Consider the following 23256-nt stretch of genomic DNA (forward strand, 5'->3'; position numbering starts at 1 on the left):
GGACATGGCTCACCATCTCCTGAACAAACAATTGGGTTGTTTTATTTTCTGTCAGAGGACGACAGAGAAAGAGGTGGCTGGATGGAGTCACCGAAGCAGTCGGCATGAGCTTAAATGGACTCTGGGGTATGGTAGAGGACAGGAAGACCTGGAGGAACATTGTCCATGGGGTCACGATGGGTCAGACACAACTTCGCAACTAACAACAACAACAACATAGATCAGTGATGGGCAACCTTTTTGGCGTGGTGTGTCAAAAATCGGCAAAAAATCGAGCATAACTCGCATTGTGTGTCACTTCGACAAAAACATAATTTTGCGCAATTTATAGTTTAAACTACAAAAATGTATAATTGCAATATATAATTGTATTTAATAAACCAAAAACAAATTATTTAACATACCTGCTTAGTAACTTCTTTGTTCATCAGTCGATTTCGTATGTTGCCCTTGATATTATTGAACTTGTTTGGGGTGCCGTGAACCAGGGCTTGGAGTCGGCTGCTTCCAGCTCCACGTCCTCATCAACATGCCGCTCCAGCCCGCCCCTGCTATGAATATTCCTAGTGACGCGAGGGCGAAGAATATGAATATTCATAGCGGGGGCGGGCCGGAGCAGCATGTTGATGAGGACGTGGAGCTGGAAGCAGCAGACTCCACAGCCCTGCCGTGAACTGAGATATGTGATGGGGAGGGCGAATTCTTTAACTAACCAGGAGTAGACTCTCTGTGCCGGCCTGACTGGAGAGAGGCGCACACTGTTCCCGCGCTCCTCTCCTGCGGGTCCTCCCTCGCCGCGCTGATGACGTGTGTGCGCACGGCACGCACGCCTTACCAGCAGCCCCTGCGCTCAGAAAGGGGCGGTGGCGATACAGTAAGTGAGTGTGGGCGGGGGAGATCACACGTCCCGCCCCCCTCGTTCCTCCAGCACAGATTCTTTCATCCTCGGCGGCCATGCAGGAGCCGAGGATGAATCGCATGAAATCCTGTGCGTGTCACCCAAAATGGCTACGTGTGTCAGCACTGACACGCGTGTCATAGGTTTGCCATCACTGACATAGATAGATAGATAGATAGATAGATAGATAGATAATAGATAGATAGATAGATAGATAGAGGGTGGATGGATGGATAGAAAGAAAGATGATGAATGGATGGATAGATAGATAGATAAATAAAGAGCCTAATGCTGGGAAAGATGGAGGGCAGAACAAGAAGGGGAAGACAGAGAAGGAGGTGGATGGATGGAGTTACCGAAGCAGTTGATGTGAGCTTAAATGGACTCCAGAGGATGGTAGAGGACAGAAACACCTGGGGGAACGTTGTCCATGGAGTCACGATGGGTCGGACACAACCTCACAACTAACAACAATTGTCTGTCAGATTCACTTAACAACTGTGTTATTAACTTAACAACTGCAGGATTCACTTAACAACAGTGGCCAATGAGATCATAAAATGGACAAACTCCCTTAACAACGGTCTTCCTTAGCAGTGGAAATTTTGTTTGTTCAGATTGTTTTACTGTGAACTGTTATATTTATTCAGAATAGAACAGAATTCTTTATTGTTCAAATGTGATTGGACACACAAGGAATTAGACTTCCGGTATATAATATATTGATTTATATTTATATATTTATATTGTTTGTTTCCTAGGATGATTTGATTGCTTATTTGTACCCTATAATTATTATTAAGTGTTGTATCTTATGATTCCTAATGAATGTATCTTTTCTTTTTATGTACACTGAGAGCATCTGCACCAAAGACAAATTCCTTGTGTGTCCAATTGGCCAATAAAGAATTCTATTCTATTCCTACTCCTACTCCTACTCCTACTCCTACTCCTACTCCTACTCCTACTCCTACTCCTACTCTACTCCTATTCCTATTCCTATTCTATTCCTATTCCTATTCCTATTCTTATTCCTACTCTACTCCACTCCACTCGACTCGACTCCACTCCACTCCACTCTACTCTAAAGCTCCTCTCGTTCGGGACTTAATTTTAGACGAGAGGGCAGACCTGGCATGTATTACTGAGACCTGGCTGGGCCCGGAGGGAGGAGTCCCCCTCGTAGAGATGTGCCCAGAGGGTTTTCAGGTGCTCCATCAGCCGAGAGCTCAGAGAAGGGGTGGGGGTGTGGCTATTGTTATCCGAGAGTCTCTAGCACCTCGTAGGATCCCTGCTCCGGAGCTTGTCGGGTGTGAGTCCCTGCTGGTGAAGTTGGACCTCAAGGGTCAAGTGGGTCTGCTGCTAACGTACCTGCCTCCTAACTGCGTTGCAACAGCCCTCCCCTTGCTCCTCGAGGCGATAGCCGAGCTGGCAGTTGAGTTCCCCAGACTTATGGTTCTGGGGGATTTCAATCTGCCTTCGCTCGGTGAACACTCTGATGGAGCGCAGGAGTTCATGGCTTCCATGAACTCCCAAGTAATCCGAGGACCAACCCACTCAGCGGGTCACACGCTTGACCTCGTATTCCTTTCGGAGCAGTGGAATTGTGATCTTGGTCTGAGGGGTAGCGAGATCTTGCCCCTGTCATGGTCAGACCACTACCTATTGAGGCTTGACTTTCGGAGACCAAACCCCCACTGTAGGGAGGAGGAACCGACCAGGTGGTTCCGCCCCAGGCGACTTATGGACCCTTCGGGGTTCCAGACGGAGCTTGGGGTTATTCCTGATACTCTCGCCCGCAGTTCGGCGGAGACTCTGGTTGCTGCCTGGGATCTGGCAGCGGCGGAGTCTCTTAACCGGATTGCGCCTCTACGGCCGCTCCGAGGCAGTGGATCCCGGAAGGCTCCTTGGTTCACTGAGGAACTCCGGGAGATGAAGCGCCGAAGGAGACGCCTAGAGCACCTATGGAGATCCAGCAAATCCGAATCGAGCCGAGCATTTTTGACAACCTACACCAGAGATTACGTTCGGGCAATCAGGACGGCTAAGAAAACACACATTGCCTCTCTGGTTGCGTCTGCTGAGTCGCGCCCAGCTGCCCTGTTTAGGATAACCCGTTCCCTCCTAAATAGGAGGGATATGGGCGATCCGCTGCAGGGCAGGGCTGAGGACTACGTCCAATTTCTCGCAGACAAGGTCGCTCGGCTCCGGGCGGACCTGGACTCCAATTTTGCAGTACCAGCCGAGGCACTAAGGGATGATCTGGTAAGTCATCGCTGGATTGAGTTTCAGGCTGTTACCCCTGAGGATGTGGACAAGGCCATGAGAGCTGTAGGTGCCTCCACATGTGTGCTGGACCCGTGCCCCTCCTGGCTGGTTGTAAACAGCAGGGAGGTGACACGAGGCTGGATCCAGGCGGTTGTTACTGCCTCTTTTCGGGAGGGGATCTTTCCCCCCGCTTTAAAGGCGGCGGTGGTGAGACCCCTCCTGAAGAAACCATCCTTGGATCCAGCTGTTTTAAATAACTATCGTCCAGTCTCCAACCTCCCCTTTGTGGGGAAGGTTGTTGAGAAGGTGGTGGCCTTTCAGCTCCAGCGGTCCTTGGAGGAAGCCAGTTATCTTGATCCGTTCCAGTCTGGCTTCAGACCTGGCTGCAGCACAGAAACCGCTTTGGTCGCGTTGACCGATGATCTCTGGAGAGCCAGGGATGGAGGCCACGCCTCCATCCTAGTGCTCCTTGACCTCTCGGCGGCTTTCGATACCATCGACCATGGTATCCTTCTGCGACGACTGCGGGAGGTGGGGGTGGGAGGCGCTGTTTTACAGTGGTTCTCCTCTTACCTCTCGGACAGGTCGCAGTTGGTGTTAGTTGGGGAGCAGAGATCGACCCCTAGGCCCTTAACGTGTGGGGTGCCCCAGGGTTTGGTCCTGTCCCCCCTTTTCAACATCTACATGAAACCGCTGGGTGAGATCATTCGACGGCACGGGATAAAGTACCATCAATATGCGGACGATACTCAGTTGTATCTGTCCGCCCCGTGCCAACTCAACGAAGGGATGGATGTGATGAGCCAGGGGCTGGATGCTGTTAAAGACTGGATGGGGGTCAACAAGCTTGTGCTCAATCCAGAAAAGACCGAGTGGCTGCTGTGTTTCCCTCCCATGAATTGGCCAAGTACTCCATCTCTCAGGCTGGGGGGTCAAATTATACGCCCCTCAGACAGGGTTCGCAACTTGGGAGTCCTCCTGGACCCACAGCTGACCTTCGAACATCATTTGTCAGCTGTGACCAGGGGGGCATTTGCCCAGGTTCGCCTGGTACACCAGTTGCGTCCCTACCTGAACCGGGAGGCCCTCACAACAGTCACTCGTGCCCTTGTGACCTCTAGGCTGGAATATTGCAATGTGCTCTACATGGGGCTGCCCTTGAAGAGCATTCGGCGACTCCAGCTAGTCTAGAATGCGGCCGTGCGAGCGATTGTGGGTGCACCTCGGTTCACCCACGTAACACCTATCCTCTGCGAGCTGCACTGGCTACCTGTTGATCTCCGGGTGCGCTTCAAGGTGCTACTTATCACCTATAAAGCCCTTCATGGTAGTGGGCCTGGGTACTTGAGAGACTGCCTACTGCCAATTACCTCCACTAGACCGATTCAATCGCATCGATTAGGCCTCCTCCGAATCCCATCCTCTAGCCAGTGCAAACTGGCAACTACCCGGAGGAGGGCCTTCTCGGTGGCTGCTCCGTCCCTTTGGAACGAACTCCCCGTGGAGATTCGGACCCTCACCACCCTCCAGTCCTTCCGCGCCGCTGTAAAGATCTGGCTGTCCCGGCTGGCCTGGGGCTAAGATTGTAGCCCCACTCGAATTGTGCGATTGTTGTGTTCTTTTTAACATGTTGTATTGTCTATTGTTTGTCTTTTCCCCCTCCCTTTTTGAATTGTGAGCCGCCCTGAGTCCCCTCAGGGAAAAGGGCGGCATACAAATAAAGGCAAAACCAAAACCAAACTCTACTCTACTCTCTTCTATTCTATTATCCCTTTTTTGTATTCTATTCTCTTTTTCCCAAAGAGTTTTTTAATTTTTTTATACTCTTACATACCATTTTAAGTATACATTCACATAATTGTTATTCTTCTTTACATTTATCATTCTTATACGTTTATTATTTCATTTAATGTTATACATATTCGGTTGGTTTATTTATCATTATTCTATTCTATTCTATTCTATTCTATTCTAATACTGCAACGTGCTCTACATGGGGCTGCCCTTGAAGAGCATTCGGCGACTTCAGCTAGTCCAGAATGCAGCCGCGCGAGCGATTGTGGGTGCACCTCGCTTCACCCACATTACACCTATCCTCCGCGAGCTGCACTGGCTGCCTGTCGATCTCCGGGTGCGCTTCAAGGTGCTACTTATCACCTATAAAGCCCTTCATGGTAGTGGGCCTGGGTATTTGAGAGACCGCCTACTGCCAATTACCTCCACTAGACCGATACGATCGCATCGATTAGGCCTCCTCCGAATTCCATCTACTAGCCAGTGCAAACTGGCAACCACCCGGAGGAGAGCCTTCTCGGTGGCTGCTCCGACCCTCTGGAACGAACTCCCCGTGGAGATTCGGACCCTCACCACCCTTCAAACCTTCTGCGCCGCTTTAAAGATCTGGCTGTCCCGGCTGGCCTGGGGTTAAGATTCCAACCCCACCCGAATTGTGTGACTGTTGTGTTCTCTTTTAATATGTTGTATTGTTTCCATATTGGAATACTGTTTGTCTTTCCCCCCCTCCCTTTTGAATTGTGAGCCGCCCTGAGTCCCCCCAGGGAAAAGGACGGCATACAAATAAAGGAAATTCAAATTCAAATTCTATTCTATTCTATAGAATGTATCTTGTCTTTTAAGAGCATATGCACCAAAGGCAAATTCCTTGTGTGTCCAATCATACTTGGCCAATAAAGAATTTTGTAAGCTCTCTGTGTACATAACAAGTAACAAGCGACAAATCATGACCATAATTGTAAAATGCGATCATCACAAAACATATCATAAAATAAAAGAGCCCGTGATATTGCATGTTGCACAAAGCAGGCGACAACTATTAAAAAAAAATAATAAACCCAATAAATAGTTGGCTAATCTTGCAAAACATGTTGTGCCATAAATGGTGGTTTACAAGCCACAATGACAAAGTTCCTGTAATATGTCCCAGCTGCATTTCTCATTTGCACCCATTGAACTAAAATGTCCTCATGTTTCTGGCATTGGGTGAATCCTTCATAGTAACAAACCCGGAGGAAGATTAGTTTGACAGATGAGGCTAAAATATAGGAAGGACAGTTGCAGGAACTGGGTATGTCTATTCCAATGAAGAGAAGGACCAGGGGGGACATGAGAGCATCTTCCAATATTCTAGGGGCTGTCACCAAGAAGAAGGAGTCAAATTATTTTCCAAGGCACCCGAAGGCCAGACAAGGAAGAATGGATGGAAACGGATCAAGGAGAGATTCAACCTGGAAATAAGGAGAAATGTTCTGACAGTGAGAACAATCAGCCCATGAAACAGAAGTTGCCTTCGGAAGTTGTGGGAGCATCATCACTGGAGGCTTCCAAAAAGAGAGTGGACTGCCATTTGTCAGAAATGACGTAGGCTCTCCTGCTTGGGCTGTGGGGGTTGGACTAGATGACCTACAAGATCCCTTTCAACTCTGTTAATCTGACTAAACCTCAGCACCAAGCAGAAAAGAAACCAAGGTCCAAATTTAGGATTCAGTTACAATTTGTCTCTAACACACCACAACCAAGTCTTAGAAATGAGTGAGGTAAATCTGGAGACCAGGCATAGCTGTGCAAGAGTCACCAGCGGCATGAGGCAGAAATATTTTGCCTTTCGTGCAGAAATATAGGTAGCCCTCCGACGTAGATCCACCACCGAGCCCATTTTTCCTATAGCTAAGTGAGACATTTTGTTAAGCAAGTCGTGCCCCATTTGTACCGCGTCTGGGTGAGCCACCTGGCGAGGAAAAAAACCTGTCCTTGAAAGCATCATTCCGATTTCACCGCTTTGCAGAAGGCTGCCTTTAAAAAGAGAAGCAGTCCCATAAATAGACGCATAGCTAAAATAACCCTCTTGTGAACGGCGAGAAGAATAGAGCCAAGCAGAGCGGGTGAGAACGACGAAGCAGCTGACTTCCCTCCCTCCTCCCCCCCCCCCCCAAAATAGCAGCAAGTTTTCTAACTCCTGGAAAATTTAGAACAAACCAAACACAAAACGGATTTTTTTTTAGACCAGAGAGCAAGGGAGGGAGGGCGTGTGAGAGCAAGAATCGGTGTCTCTGCTGTTTTCCTGGAAAACGGTCTCTTTGTGTTCTCATCCATCTCGGGCGTTCTGACCAAGTTGGCCGGCTGCCTTGAGCAGAAGACGCTCCGGGTTGAAGGAAGGAGCTGGTTAGGGTTTTTGGAGCTTTTGAATAGCCTCTGGCCACAGGACAGCTCTGTCTGTCTGTCTGTCTGTCTGTCTGTCTGTCTCTGTCATTCATCCATCTCTGTCTGTCTGTCTGTCTGTCTGTCTCTCCATACCTACCTACCTACCTACCTACCTACCTACCTACCTACCTACCTACCTACCTACCTACCTATAATTCCATATCTATCTATCTATCTATCTATCTATCTATCTATCTATCTATCTATCTATCTATCTATCTATCTATCTCTGTGTCATTCATCCATCTCTCTCTCATCTATACCTATCTATCTATCTCTATCATTCATCCATCTCTCTCTCTCTCTCCATACCTACCTACATACCTACCTATAATTCCATCTATCTATCTATCTATCTATCTATCTATCTATCTATCTATCTATCTATCTATCTATCATCTATCTATCTATCTATCTATCTATCTATCTATCTATCTATCTATCTATCATCTATCTATCACTCTCTCTGTCATTCATCCATCTCTCTCTCTCTCTCTCATTCATCTAATCTATCTATCTATCATCTATCTATCTATCTATCTATCTATCTATCTATCTATCTATCTATCTATCTATCTATCATCTATTTCTATATTATTTGTTTTCTCTTTACATACAATATGTGCTTAGTGAACAGTGTACTGTTGGTCAATTCATTTACATAGTAATACTTATTAAGTTCCTAATTTTGGCTGCTTTTATCCAATTATTGATAAAACAAATCCCAAATGTGAAAATATTCTGCATCTTCTTTTTCTTTTTCTTTTCAGTGTTAATCTGTCCATTTCTGCCCAGTCCAATTTATTTTTATTTATATCTTCTTCTGTAGGTCACAGGACAGCTCTTGATGGGTGGGGGGTAGGATGGGTGGGATGAACACCTATGTGCTAGTCTTTCCCGACTCTAGGGGGCAGTGCTCATCTCCGTTTCAAAGCCGAAGAGCCAGCGCTGTCCAAAGACATCTCCGTGGTCATGTGGCTGGCATGACTCAATGTCGAAGGCGCATGGAATGCTGTGACCTTCCCACCAAAGGTGGTTCCTATTTTTCTACTTGCATTTTTTACATTCTTTCGAACTACTCGGTTGGCAGAAGCTGGGACAAGTCACGGGAGCTCACTCTGTTACACAGCACAAGGGATTTGAACCACCAAACTGCTGAGTTTTCCGATCAACAAGCTCAGCGTCTTAGCCCCTGAGCCACCGCGTCCCTTTCCTGTGTCCTTTTCCATGCTTGTAGCCCTCGACTTACAACCACTCATTTAGTGACTGTTCAGTGAGAAAAGTTGACTATTGCGATGGCTCTTTTCCAACTGCTGTGTTCTTTGCGCCCTGGTTTGTTGGGCCATTTACAGTTGGCCGCCTTCTGAGAACATACCAGGACAGGAGTACATTAAGTTCAGATGGTTGCTCCAGCCCTTTAAATAGCAAGTTGCGGACGGATGTGTCAGAAACGGTCGCAGCCCAAAGCCCAAATGGGCGGAGGCTGTTAAGAAGTTGTAACGAGAGGTAATGGGAAAGCCAACGCTTCAGCCCAGGAACAGCCCGTTGGCTTCACGTCATCGGTTGTTAATCAAACCAAGACTCGTGTTTCTTGCAGCAAACTAGAGCAGAGCACACAGAGCTTTCTGCTGTTCCCGGGAAGATACAGTCGTGCCGATATATATGCGAAGCCGAAGCAAAAGAATGTGGCTAGCGGACTTCGCTCAATTTCTGTTCTAACCCTTGCTTTTCTCTCCTGGGAAACAGAGCGCTTTGTTCCCGGATCCCGCTAATTGAGGTGGGGGTGGGGGGTGGAGGTCATGAATTCTGGAGCGCTGGCTTCTGCAGCTGTTCCAAACCAAAACAGGGTCCCATCTGTTTTCTGTTTCCACTAGAGCAAATGATTTGGATCTCGGAAGAAGCCAATTGAAGAAGAAGAAAGGAACTGGATTACAAACCATCCCTTTGAAGCTGTTTGGGTTATAAAATGGCTTTTGGCACTGGATCGTGCTTGGAGTACAGCTATGGAGATGGGGCAGAGTGACAAAGCATCTGATTTGCATGAAGCCTGTCCCAGCTTCATTCATCTATCTTGGTGGTGGGTGGGTTTCGGTCTCAAAAAGTTCTGAAATACCAATTGCGCTTAGACTTATATGCCACTTTACAGTGCTTTCCAGCCCTCTCTAAGCAGTTATAAACTGCAGCCTCTTTCCCTCAACAATCTGGGTTCTCATTTTACCCACCTCAGAAGGATGGAAGGCTGAGTCAACCTTGAGCCTGGTGAGATTTGAACTGCATCTAGCTGTCAGCTGAAGTAGCCTGAAGTGCTGCACTCTAACCACTGCGCCACCTCGGCTTAGTTCCAACAACTGCTTCCTGTTGGGGCTCTAAAGAGTGTCTGGGAGGGGCGAGTGGAGGATGGCGAGGCATCCCTTGACATGAGTGACAGCGAGAAGGTTACGCCCACCCAGTCAGTCACATGACCACCTAGCCACGCGCCACCCCAGCCGGTCATTAGGCAGATTTTATTAGCAGTCTGCGGGATTCAGAATTATGAATTTAGTGGTCCCTGAGGTCCGAAAGATTGGACTAGAAGACCTCCAAGGTCCCTGCATCCCTAAGATTCTGTGTTCCATAACGTCAGTCCTTTTCAGTGGAACGCCAGTGTATTATGGAAATGTATTTTACATTTTACTCAACATGTTGCCTGACAGATGGCTCGTCCCCAGTCTTAAAACTTGGTATGAACCAGATTTCTGGGCCTCTTCCAGAAACTCCTCTCCCCAACCAGACGTCTGATTCCTGCCCTTCCATCCCAGCCCCCCCCCCAAAATGCGATATGGTTTCCCACAATTTTAAAATGGGGAATTGAAAAAAAAACCTAACTTCTTTGGGCCCTGCAATACAGCTCAGCTGAAACCTTAGTTGACCCTAAGGTTTGCATCTTGACTTGACTTCCTGTAACTCTTCTGCCAGAACAATTTTCTTTAAAAATGCAATTCATCAAAAGTTGTTCATTCCTGCCCACTTGTTTTGTTCATGGGCCCTCATTTAAAATACGATTCAGCTTCGAATCTGGAGTTTCTTTTTCTCCCTCGTCCAGTCTTCCTTTCATTCCTTGGAAAAAAAAATGCATCTAAGGTCCTTGTAAGCCTGAAGAAAGGATTGTCCATTGAAAGTTTCCAGGTCTCTGGAAACGACAAGGAAGACATTCTGGTTTTATGATTGCTTGGTTACTAATATTGGCTTTCCTGGAGATGAAAATGCAAAGGAATTTGGACAGTGGAAAAACAATAAATCATGCAGGCTGCAAGTTTAAATTGCAAATGAGATGAAGCTGAAGTCTTTTACTATTTCCCCTTTCAGAATAATCAAAACCTTCTGACCAGTTCCAGTATCTTTAAAAAAAAAATCAATATTATTCTAAAGTAGTGGTTCCCAAACTTGGCAACTTTTAAGACAGCAGAGCTGGCTGGAGAATTCTGAGAGTTGAAGTCCACAAGTCTTAAAGTTGCCAAGTTTGGGAACCACTGTTCTAAAGGAATTGCAAAAATAAGATGTAACACTTATTATGTTCCAATATATTGTATTACTATTATTCGTCTCATCCTTCCTAGTACTGATCTCTTCTCACTTATGATCATAACCATCAGGGGTGGATTGTTCCCGGCATTACTGCCGGTTTGGTGCGGACAAATTTTTTTTTCGGAAAGTCACCACCGAATTAAGCGAACTAGTGGTCTCCTGCAACGTCTGCCTAACCAATGTCTGACTCTGAAGGCAGCTGATAGCTGGCCTATGGCCCTCGCCCTCTCTCTGCCTCTGACACAGAGCCCTCATCAGAGCTTCCCCAGACTCCAGGACTGGCCCAAGTCCCTCCTCAACCTCCTCACTCTCCGAATCTGCTGCCAGCTCTGCTGGCCTTTGGTGGGCCACAACAGTGTATAACTCCAGGACTGACTGCTAAATTGATAATTCATTCTCTAAAATCTCTTATAAATGTATTATTAGATTTGCTCATTCTCTTTCCCTGACGGCAATATGGTGAAGCCCAATAATTTTGGGGAAAAAATGCTTTATCATTACTTTCCCATCTTGCCATCTTTCTGTTAAATATTTCTAAACTTTATATTTCTACAAAGTATAGAGAAACCAGCTTTATATACACGCTAACAGCTGTTACTCTGTGCTTTGCATTGGAAAGTAGAATGTGTAATTCATTCAGCAGAAAAATGGCAAATGAAATTCTGGGAATATGCCATGTCTAAAATAACCTCATCTTTGAAAAATAAATCTCACATTGAATTTATTTAACAGAGAAACAATTTTTGGACCATCAATCCTCCCTGGGGGCTAGCACAACATTTAAAACTTGAGTGTTTCTTAATGTAATAGCGTAAACATATCACAGGTCGTTTGTTAAATAGACAGAATGCTTATTGACTAGATAATACGGCAATTTCTTTTCACTTTCACTTATATTTCATAGCTTGCTGATTGCTTGCTGATGTTTACTACCAATACAGGAACTTGAATATAATAACGATTTCTCATTTTAAAATAACATGAGGAACTTATCCTGAGAATCTGTAGTTAAAATATTTCCTGAGAAGGAAATATCCTGAGAATCTGTAGTTAAAACATTTACAGTCCCCATAACCCTCTTGTTGGGTTACTTTCTCCTTTTTTGGGTTCAAAAAAGTACAATTTCACTCTCTATTTATTTACTACTACTGAACATCCAAAATGGCCTGAAAAATGTCCCAAAATGGCCGAAAACAACCCCCAAAACAGGTGGGGCAGGTCCAGTTAGTGGTGAGGCCAGGGGTGGATTGCTGCTGGCATTACTGCCGGTTTGCAACCCGTGCACAATGTGCATGTGTGTGCACTTTGTTCAATGTAGATTGTTCTGCGTGCATGCACAGAACAATTTACAGTGAACTGCGCCTGCGCAGTCACGAAAACCCAAAATCCAAGCGGCAGCAAGGGGACCAGATTGGGGGCGTGGCAGGCCTGGGTCATGCTGGTTCTGCCACCCAGGCCTGAATTCCACTACTGGTTCGGCCAAACCAAGCTGAACTGGGAGCAACCCACCTCTAGATTAGCCGGTTTGCTGAACTGGGTAGAAGTTTAACAACCAGTTCACCTGAACTGGTACAAACCACCTGAATCCCACCTCTGGAAGGTGGACCCTTTCTGCAAATCCACCTCTGTAATCTTGCTCAGGCAAACTTGACTTGAAGCTTAGCATTCTTGAGGTTGGTGAATATTTCTGGAGGCTCCATCCATTGTGTTGTGGGCCGAACGTGGTGCCCGGAGACAATGAGATGCTGTTGAGCTTCCTCAGCTTCTCAACGCCCCTTCTTGTCTTCTCTGTTGTGGTTGATAGACTATTACCTCTGACTTCCTGTTTCTTTTTCACTCAGGAATCTTCATCTGACAAGCAGGATGCCACCTCTGAAGCTGAGCAGAAGCCTCCTGAAGAAGAAGATTCAGGAGACGACGAGATGCTGAGCGGGGAGAAAGAAGAGGAGCAGACTTTTCTGGTCAACCTCTACAAGTTCATGAAAGAGCGTCACACGCCAATCGAGAGGGTGCCTCATTTGGGCTTCAAGCAAAGTATGTTCTTGGTTGCCTTTTCCAAAAGCATATGTGTGTCAGAGGTGGGTTGCTACCTATTCGTACGAACCAGTTGTGGAAATTTGGACTGAGTTGCCGAACCGGTAGGAACGGCAGGCTGGCCACATCCTTGAACTGGTTCCTCTGTTGCCCATGCTGTTGCTGACATGTTTTTTAGTCATTTTATAATGCAAAGTGCACGCAAAGCAAGCTGGCAGTAACTCCAGCAGCAACCCACCCCTGATATGTGTGTGTGTGTGTGTGTGTGTGTGTGTGTGTGTGTGTGTGTGTGTGTATCCATGTGTCTCCCTGTTTCTCATATATCTTGTACTTTCCTCAGGCAACCTGTTGCATCTGTTTGGGCTTCCCAAAAGCACGAAGCCGACTCCTCGTCTCGATAAAACCCCTTTCATGTAGTTTTAAAGTGAATTCCTCTCCAGCAAAGTCCCGTCCAACAGTCTTTCATGAGATTTCATAACTACAGGTCTTTATCAGGCTTGCAGAGCTGCCAGGCCGATATCTTCTAAACACCATGCTGCCGCAGCAATTCCTTGGCAAGAAGTCAGGAACAGATCCTCACCCTAATGACTTGAACTAATTGTCTCCTGCAAACTCCCCTCCCCTTTCGCTCCTCTTCATTCCCCATGGGAGGGGCCATTTACCATCCACCTGTGCCTTTACTCCTGAGTCGGCCCCTGTTCCTTAGCAGTTCCCTTCTCCTGGCAGCTCTGTGCGTGTGCACATTGGGAACAGGCTCCAGCTGTTCGTCTGCCTCACTGATGTCGGACTCCGAAGGCAGCTGATAACTGGCATATGGCCCTGGCCCCCTCTCTGCCTCCAACACAGAGCCCTCATCAGAGCCTTCCCCAGACTCCAGGACTGGCCCAGGTTCCTCCCCAACCTCCTCACTGTCTGAGTCTGCTGCCAGATCCGCTGGCGGGCCACAACAGTATCACACAAACTCAACGTGTCTGTGCCTACATTTGAGGTTTGGAAGATGGGGATAATAATTCTCAATTCTACAGAGTCATCCTGGCTTTCAGTACAGCCTAGTCTTTATGCCACTCTGGGTAATTCACAATTTAAAGGTTTTTTTTAAAGCCATACATTATCTCTTACCTCTCTGGGTTTTTGGCTGTTAACTGATGTTTCTCTCTCTCTCTCTTTTTCTTTTTAACAGTTAATCTGTTTAAAATCTACAAAGCTGTGGAAAAACTCGGAGCTTACGAACTGGTAAGAAAGAGAAACTCAAATTCTCAAATCCTACTACTTGGAAAAATGGGTGAAAATATGGGTGAAATGTCTTTGAGGATTTCTTGGCCGAACAAGACATTATTCTTAATTAGAGTTAGTCCTGGAGTTAGTCCAGTGGCTAAAACACTGAGCTTGTTAATCAGAAAGATTGGCAGTTCGGCGGTTCGAATCCCTAGTGTCGTGTAATGGAGTGAGCTCCCGTTACTTGTCCCAGCTTTTGCCAACCTAGCAGTTCAAAAGCACGTAAAAATGCAAGTAGAAAAATAGGAACCACATTTGGTGGGAAAGGAACAGCATTCTGTGTGCCTTTAGCATTTAGTCATGCCAGCCACACGACCATGGAGATGTGTTCGGCTAGAGTTGGGAACGATTAGCACATATGTGCAAGGGGAACCTTCACTTTTACCTGGATTTATGGCTGGTTGCTTACTGATTCTTCAAAGTTACAACAGATCCCAGAAAAAGGAACTCAGGACTCCAGATTTGGAGTTCTGACATCTGGGCACCCCCTACTACTTTAATTCATCTGCCCACTGACCTTAGTTGATCTGGAAAGATCCTCTCAATGTGGTTAAATCATAGATTTAAATGTTAGGTGAAGACCTCAAAAAAACCAGGGTTTTAGACTAAAAGATCCCAAAAGAAGAGGAAAACAGAGCAACAAGGATGATAAGTTGTTTGGAAGCTACGATGGTGACCGTCTATGGAGAGTCTCAGTCCTCCAGGTCATGGTGGTCCCAAAGATGCTTTTTTCCCCAAGAGGCAACTGGGCTTTCTGGTTTTTCTTTGAAGACATTTCGCTTCTCATCCAAGAAGCTTCTTCGGCTCTGACTGGATGGTGAATATCCAGTCCAATTCCATTCCCCACCATCCAATCATAATGGATTTCCAGAGGGAGAAAAATTGCAGACTCCAGGAACCATTTGCACCACTCAGGTGACCCTGAGGAGGCAGATAAACCTCCAAGTGGCCTCAACAACCCTCTAAAAGGATGCAAATGACCAGCTATCAGCAAGGAGTATCAATCCTTCCATTCCCCACCATCCTGTCAGGACTGAAGAAGCTTCTTGGATGAGAAGCAAAACGCCTTCAAAGAAAAACCAGAAAAAAGAGCACCTTTGGGACTACGATGGTGAGCAGTTGGACGATGAACGGTTGCAGGAACTGGGGCATATCCAGCCTATTGAAGAGGACCAAGGGGGACATGGGAGCAGTCTTCCAATATTTGAGAGGCTGTCACAGAGGGGAGAGTGGGGTCAACCTATTCCCCAAAGCACTTGAAGGCGAGACAAGAAGTAACAAATGAAAGGTTATGAAGGAGAGATCCAACTTAGAAATTAGGGGCAGTTTCCTGACACTGAGGACAATTTAATCAGTGGAACAACTTGCTCCATAACTGGAGGCTTTTAAGAAGAGACTGGACAGCCATTTATCTAGAAGGGTGAAGGACTGTGATGGGGAACCTATGGCATGCGTGCCACAGGTGGCATGTGGAGCCTTGTCTGCGGGGATGTGAGGCAATCACCCCAGCTCGGCTCCACAGCACATGCGTGTGCGCCTCCCACCAGCCAGCTGATTTTCAGGCATGCATGTGGGAGATATGCGTGCATGCGTGGGTGGTGGTGGGGCCTGTTTTTAGTCTTGGAAGGTCTAGTAGGCCCAAAATGGGCCATGGGGTGGTGCTGGTGTCACACATGCATATGCAGGGGTGTGTCTGTGTGTGTGTCACACATGCATTGCATTATTGGAGAAGTACCTCCACAGGTGACTTGACACCTCCTTGGGTGAGGTAAAAACCTCATTTGCATTGGATCTGGCTAGGACTTAAAAAGGAGACCACTAGGAAATCCCAGGAGCCCAAAGTTGAAAAAGAGCTGAGAAAGGTTTTATTTTACCTCTCTTTCAGGTGACAGGAAGACGACTTTGGAAAAATGTTTACGACATGTTGGGAGGCAGCCCGGGAAGTACCAGTGCTGCCACTTGCACCCGCCGACATTACGAGAGGTATTCCCCTTTTTTACAAGAGGGAGGTATTGTGGCCCGCCAGCGGAGCTGGCAGCAGATTCACCCAGGGAGGAGGTTGGGGAGGAACCTGGGCCAGTCCTGGAGTCTGGGGAAGGCCCTGATGAGGGCTCTGGGTCGGAGGCAGAGGGGGCCAGGGCCATGTGCCAGTTATCAGCTGCCTTCAGAGTCAGACATCAGTGGGGCAGACGAACAATGGAGCCTGTTCCCAGTGTGTGCAGGCGCAGAGTTGCCAGATGAAGGGAACAGTTAAAGAACGGGGGTCGACTTGGGAGTAAGGCCACAGGTAGACGATGAATGGCCCCTCCCAGAGGAAATAAAAGAGGAGCAAAAGGGGTGTGGAGTTTGCAGGAGACCATTAGTTCGCTTCATTGGTTCCTGACTCTCTGAAACTCCTTGCCAAGTTTTGCAGAGATCGGCCTGGCAGCTCTCCAAGCCAGATAAGGTCTGTGACTGTAAATCCTCTCTTGAAAGACTTTGCTGGATGCGAATGAGCAGAATTCACAGTAAATTAATAAAAGGGTTTTTTGTCAGGACCAGGAGTTTGCTTCAGGCTCTTGGGAAGCCTCGGTCAAGCACAGATTTGTGGTTTGTAGCACACCAAAAGCAGGTGCTGTAAGGTGCATTAACAAAATCTTGCAAGTGTGAAAGTACATCTCTCCCCCCTCACCTGTACATTCAAGAAATTTGGGAGGGTCCCTTCCGAGACGTTTGCCACATCCCGATTCCTTCTGCAGATTCAGCTTCCCCCTTCTCTGTTTTCTAGTCTGTGTCTCTTTCTCTTCTCCCTCAAGGCCATTTCCACAGGCCATTATAGATGCTGGTCTTAATGTCTAAGGCGTGGGGGCTGGCAAATTGAGGAAAGGATGATACAGTTTGAATAGGGAGTGAAACTATTATCCAAAGCACCTGAGGGCAGGACAAGAAGCAATGGGTGGAAACTAATCAAGGAGAGAAGCAACCTAGAGCGGAGGAGAAATTTCCTGACAGTTAGAACAAATTAATCAGTGGAACAGCTTCCTCCAGAAGTTGTGAATGCTCCAACATTGGAAGTCTTTAAGAAGATGTTGGATAGCCATTTGTCTGAAGTAGTGTAGCTTTTCCGGTCTGAACAGAGGGTTAGACTAAAAGACCTTCAAGGTCCCTTCCAACTCTGTTATTCTATTCTATTCTATTCTATTCTATTCTATTCTATTCTATTCTATTCTATTCTATTCTATTCTATTCTATTCTATTCTCCATCCCATCCACAACCAGCAAGGTCTTCCTTAAATCCGACAGGCGTGCATTTTTAGGGGAGGGAATAAAATGGCATTGTTCATGTGCTCTGCGCCCCCTGTTGCTAGAACACCACACCTGCAACACGGTCATAATTCCTCCTTCTCCCCAACCTCTATTTTCCAGGCTGGTCCTCCCGTACGTCCGACACTTGAAAGGGGAGGACGACAAGCCGCTACCCCCCGTCAAGCCTCGAAAACAGTACAAGATCTCCAAGGAGCCGAAGGGGGATCGCGTGGCGGAGAAGAAGAGAACAAAGAAAGAGAAGATGAGAGATCTAGTAAGGAGGCCTTTCCCCCCACCCCTCCAAGTCTGAGATGGTATTTGCCGGTTCTCCAAACTACTCAAAATTTCCGCTACCGGTTCTCCAGAACTGGTCAGAACCTGTTGAATCCCACCTTTGCCCTGTGATGTATCCACAATGGTTATGAATTCATGCGAAAATGGATCAAGGGATTTGTTTCTTTAATATGCACAACCAATAATGAATAACCATTTGATGGAGACGATAATATGTAAGACTTAGTTAGATCACACTATAAAAAAAATGTGGAGACTCTGAAAGGAGTGCAGAGAAGAGCAACCAAGACGATTAGGGGACTGGAGGCTAAAACATAGGAGGAACGGTTGCAGGAACTGGGCATGGCTGGTCTAGTGAAGAGAAGGACCAGAGGAGGCATAATAGCAGTCTTCCAATATTTGAGGGGCTGCCACAGAGAGGAGGGGGCCAAGCTATTCTCCAAAGCACCTGAAGGCCAGAATAATGGATGGAAACTGACCAAGGAGAGATTCAACCTAGAAATAAGGAGACACATTCTGACAGTGTCTCCTTATTTCAGTCAACCAATGGAACAGAAGTTGCCTCCAGAGGTTGTGGGAGCTTTATTGCTGGAAACCTTTATTACAGAATACTCCAAAGGTGGTTTTTCAGGAGACAATTGTATTTTTTTCTTTCGGAGATGTTTTTCTTCTCATCCAAGAAGCTTCTTCAGCTCTAGCTGGATGGTGGTGGAGGATGAAAGGATTTATACTCCTTGCAGACAACTGGTCATTTGTGCCCTTTTAGAGGGTCGTTGAAGCACTTGGAGGTTTATCAGTGTCCTCAGGGTCACCTGAGTCAGACATTTAGCTGTGCAATTTGGGATGGACACCCTTGGAATGGTGTGGGAGTGGGAATGGATTTCCAGAGGGGAAAATTGCAGTCTACAGGAACCATTTGCACCACTCATGTGATCCTGAGGACACAGAGAAACCTCCACATGGCTTCAACAACCCTCTAAAAGGATACAAATGACCATCTGCCTGCAAGAAAATATAAATCCTTCCGTTCATCCAGTCAGAGCTGAAGAAGCTTCTTGGATAAGAAGGGAAATGTCTTTAAACAAAAAAACAGAAATTCCAGTTGCCTCCTGAAAAAAAGCATCTTTGGGACAACCATGATCTGGATGATGGAGAATCTCTACCAATGTTTATTACAGAATAGGTGCAGAACGTTCTATCTTGTCTCCCCTGGTCAATTAAATATTCTCCTTTCGTTGCAGAGTTTGCCGGAGAAAGTGAGGAGGGCAGATGTTGCTTTGCTCCCCAAACCTCCCAGTGGTCCCGAGCCGAATCAGCCCCAGGAGCAAACAGAAGGGCGCCTCTCCCTTCCAAGCCGAGAGACGGCTGAGACTCAGCCAACCTCCAGCTGCCTTGGAAACTGTCGCTCCCACGGCTGCTCCGAAGCCTACACGCGGCTCTTCTCCAGCTTCTACTTCAAGGGGAACAATGGCATCATGTCTCCCTTGGCGAAGAAGAAGCTGCTGGCGCAGGTCAGCCAGGACGAATGCTTGTACGCTCATGAGAAGAAGCACCTCATCCACTGTCCCGAATACAAGAAGATCAGGATCCGGGAAATACCAGGATTGGACTCTGAAGTTGGTCGCCTGCAGAAAGAGGCCCCAAAGACAGGAGCAGAGGTGAACGGTTCTAGCAGTTCTCCAGCTCCTTCCCAGGTTGGAAAAGCCAATGATGGTTTGATGAAAGTTCCTCCAGGTTTCAAGGAGGGCCCAGGGTCCATGAAAGCGGAGGACGAGAGCTCTGCAGCTCACCTGTCTACTGGGCCACCTGTCTTCCGTGGCTACTTCCACACCTCCAGCAGCAACCTCTTGAAACCCATCAGCGGCCTCCGAGGACCAGTGGAATATTACTCCAGCTTGAAGGACCTCCCCGCGTCTTCCCCAGCTTACGCTAAGCCTGGAAAAGATGCCCTGTTAGCAGCTGGGTCTCAGAAGAAGCAGGAGAGCTTGGAAGACCAACCAGAAGACCTCCGCAGGAAGTCAAGTCAACCTTGGAAAGCCGACCATCAACACTCTTCGGCCTTTCAAGCGAGCGCCCTGAGCACCAAGGCGGGGTTTCCCCCATTTCAACCGGTCAAAGCCTCCTGGACCTCACCCGTGGTCAACCTGGCGAAGGTCAGCCCACAGGTCTCCAAGAACGGAGGGCCGTCCATGTCTCCAGGCCAGTCGGGCATCCCCCTGCAGAAGAAGAGAGCGTCAGAGGAGGACTACTTTCTGCATGGCAAGAAACTCAAGGCGGTATCTCCATTCGTCAAGGAGGTAGACCCGAACGGTAGCCTGGATCAAGGGACGGCCCCCGGAGGGCAGTCAGGCATCACGAAGCCAAAAGCGACGGTGGTGGGGTCCATATTTCCAGTCACTCACGTGCCTCAGCTACAGGACATGTACAAGGGCACCATGTTGAGGTTGCCCGTTAATTTTGGCAGCCCAGGAGAACATCTCAAGGAACAGGCCCCTTCGCTGATCCAGTCTCTCTCCATCAACCCATTCATTATCCCCGCCTTCCCCACCCCGCTATTAACTGCGTCCGTCCAGGCATCGGATCTGGGTCAGTCCCTGGGCACCAGCCTCATCCACTACCCCACTTCGTATGACAGCGCACTACGCCACCGGCTGTACCCCGTGTCGACGTGGCACAGCCAGCCGACCTACACTTCTGCCCACGTCCCATCCTACCACCGGAACACCAAGCTGTAGCCCCTTACCCCCGGGACCCTCAGGGATTTGCCACGTTGGAGACCCGCACAACGTTTGAGAGCCCGCGCGAGGAATGTGCGAACCCCACATCCGCGGCCTTTCGACATTTTGATTCCCCTGCTTTTTCCAAGCTCTTACATAGGACAAAACAGGACCATATGACTTTTTTTAAAAAACTGCCCGAACAATGAACTGTCTTTTTATCTGACATGGTATGCAAATAACTTGTGCTTTTCAAAAAAAACAAAAACAACCAACCTTAGAGGGAACAAAGTTCTTATAAACAGAGATTTATATCTGTGTATGGCGTGGGCCTAATTTCCTTCTAATTTTCCCATTCTTCATAAGCTGCTTCAAATGCTGCTGGCATATTCAAGGGACTAGCCCTCAAGGGAATCGTGTCCTGGGGGATGGAGGTGGAATAGGGGAATGAGTAAAAAGCCCTGTTTAATGGCCAACATGTGGCATTCCAGATGTGGCCTAAGCCTTTGTAATAAACCCCAAGTGTTGCTTAACAACATAGAAAGGAAAGAGCATATGAAGAATGGTTGCAGGAACAGGGTATGTCTAGTCTGATGAAAAGAAGGACTGGGGGAGACATGACAGCAGTGTTCCAATATTTCAGGGGTTGCCACAAAGAAGAGGGAGTCAAACTATTCTTCAGGAGCACCTGAGAGCAGGACAAGAATCAATGGGTGGAAACTAATCAAGGAGAGAAGCAACTTAGAACTGAGGACACATTTCCTGACAGTTAGAACAATTAATCAGTGGAACAACTTGCCTCCAGAAGTTGTGAATGCCCCAACACTGGAAGTTTTTAAGAAGATGTTGGATAACCATTTGTTTGAAACGGTATAGAATTTCCTGCCTAAGCAGGGGGTTGGACTAGAAGACCTCCAAGGTCCCTTCCAACTCTGTGATTCTATTATAAGTCCAAAGCGTAGGTGACGGGAACAGTCAACATTTGTTAAAAATAAAAAATAGCGCACACATTTGCATTTTGAGAGTAAGTTATGGGCATTTTCCAGAAAGAGCCAGTTGCAAAAAAGTGGATTTCCAAGCTGTTAACTTTTACACCAAGGGCTCAGCAGCTTTGGGTTGATCAGAAATTCAACCTTGACATATTTTTGCTTCTTTTTTTTAAAAGTCTTGATTGGAATTATGCACACACACAGTATATATGTTTATTGTAAAAAGGAAAGAGCGCCGATTGCCGATATATTCTTGTATTTCAATATAACCCCCCCCCTATAAAATAACAGAAGGGAGTTCATTAACCGTAATTATTGGTTTAATGGTTGAAGAATCAGGCCAGAAACCAGGAGGCTGTCCAAGCCCAAAATTTCGAGCCTGGTGGCAGAAGGGATTCTATTGTGGGCAGAGGAATGGAGGACTCTTCTTGTGAAATACCTCTGGACCTGCTCAATTCTATTAACGTCCGACATACAGTGTGGATTCCAGGCAGATGAGCTGTATTCAAGGATTGGTCTGGCAAAGGTTTGTATGCCCTAGTCAGCAGTACAATGTTACTGGAGAAGAAGATAGAGGACAAGATTTAGCATTGTCCACCTGCAGCAAAATATACTTCCAAACACTGCTTAATCATTAATCATCCTAGAAAAAGGTGCAGGGAAGAGCAATGAAGATGAACAACTGAGCTATAGGTCTAGTCTAGTGAAGAGAAGCACTAAGACACGACAGCTGTCTTCCAGTATTTGAGGGGCTGTCATCGAGGTGTGGAGGTTGCCTTCTTCTCCAACTCAGGACAGGACAAGAAGTAACGGCTGGAAGTCAGTTCTCTTGTTTATCATTATCTTTGCTGTTTGTTTGTGGTATATAGTTTGTATGGCTTGGGTGAATTCCTTACCAAAACCCATTTGTTCCAGCTGTAGCAACATAAATCGCCAGTTCACATCGTCAAAGGCTTTCTGTGCATCTAAGAACATCAGGATGTGCCTCAATAGTATTCCAAACTGGTAGTGGGAATTGGGACTGGATCACTGAACCGGTAGGGACGGCAGGCTGGCCATGCCCCCAAATTGGTTGCCGCTGCCCTGCCTGGTTTGGTTTTTAATCATTTTTTAATGTTTTGCGCATGCACAGAAAGATTTACACTCAACTGCACACATGCAGCGAACTGGCAGTAATGCTGGACTATCCTTAAAGAGTGATCCAACTTAGAACTAAGGAGAAATGTCATGACAAATGAGAATAATTAATCCGTGGGACAGCTTGACTCTAGAAATTGTGGGGTCTCCTTCACTGGAGGTTATGAAAAAAAGATTGGACAGAATTTGCCCGGAATGATATAGAGCAGTGTTTCTCAACCTTGGCCACTTGAAGATGTCCGGACTTCAACTCCCAGAATGCATTCGCTGGCTGGGGAATTCTGGGAGTTGAAGTCCGGACATCTTCAAGTGGCCAAGGTTGAGAAACACTGATATAGAGCAATGATGGCGAACCTTTTAGGCATCAAGTGCGCCAACTGGAATGCACATGGATATGCCGGAGGGCTGGAAACCTGAAGACCAGCTGGCCAGTGCGCATGCATGTGCCAGCCAGCTGGTCTTCGGGTTTCTAGCATGCACATGCACACTGGCCAGTTGATCTTCATGCACGCCAGGGCACTGGAAACAAGGATTAGCTGTCTGCCACACACATGGCTGTTTTGGCTGTTTTCTGGCT

General features: G+C 47.1%; 2 protein-coding genes across 3 annotated transcripts in view; both read left to right on the plus strand.

The window, feature by feature from the left end:
* Nucleotides 1-21811, plus strand: part of ARID5A (AT-rich interaction domain 5A) — a 43660-nt gene extending 21849 nt beyond the window's left edge. For both annotated transcript variants that reach the window (XM_087706083.1, XM_087706084.1), the window contains exons 3-7: nucleotides 12790-12982; nucleotides 14163-14215; nucleotides 16143-16240; nucleotides 17663-17816; nucleotides 19078-21811. In XM_087706083.1, coding sequence (XP_087562209.1) covers nucleotides 12790-12982; nucleotides 14163-14215; nucleotides 16143-16240; nucleotides 17663-17816; nucleotides 19078-20571 — 1992 coding nt within the window. In that variant the 3' untranslated portion in view covers nucleotides 20572-21811. The remainder of the gene's footprint in view (nucleotides 1-12789; nucleotides 12983-14162; nucleotides 14216-16142; nucleotides 16241-17662; nucleotides 17817-19077) is intronic.
* LOC148048924 (uncharacterized) lies at nucleotides 1988-12409 on the plus strand. Its single transcript, XM_087706077.1, has 2 exons — nucleotides 1988-3531; nucleotides 12289-12409. Exons 1-2 carry the CDS (start codon nucleotides 2087-2089, stop codon nucleotides 12407-12409), a joined length of 1566 nt encoding a protein of 521 aa, XP_087562203.1. The 5' UTR covers nucleotides 1988-2086.
* Nucleotides 21812-23256: the final 1445 nt, after the last annotated feature.

This window comes from Thamnophis sirtalis, unplaced genomic scaffold (genome assembly GCF_051295495.1).
Source record: "Thamnophis sirtalis isolate CommonGarterSnake01/CBP01778 unplaced genomic scaffold, rThaSir2_p1.2 scaffold_2, whole genome shotgun sequence".
Taxonomy (NCBI): Eukaryota; Metazoa; Chordata; class Lepidosauria; order Squamata; family Natricidae; genus Thamnophis; species Thamnophis sirtalis.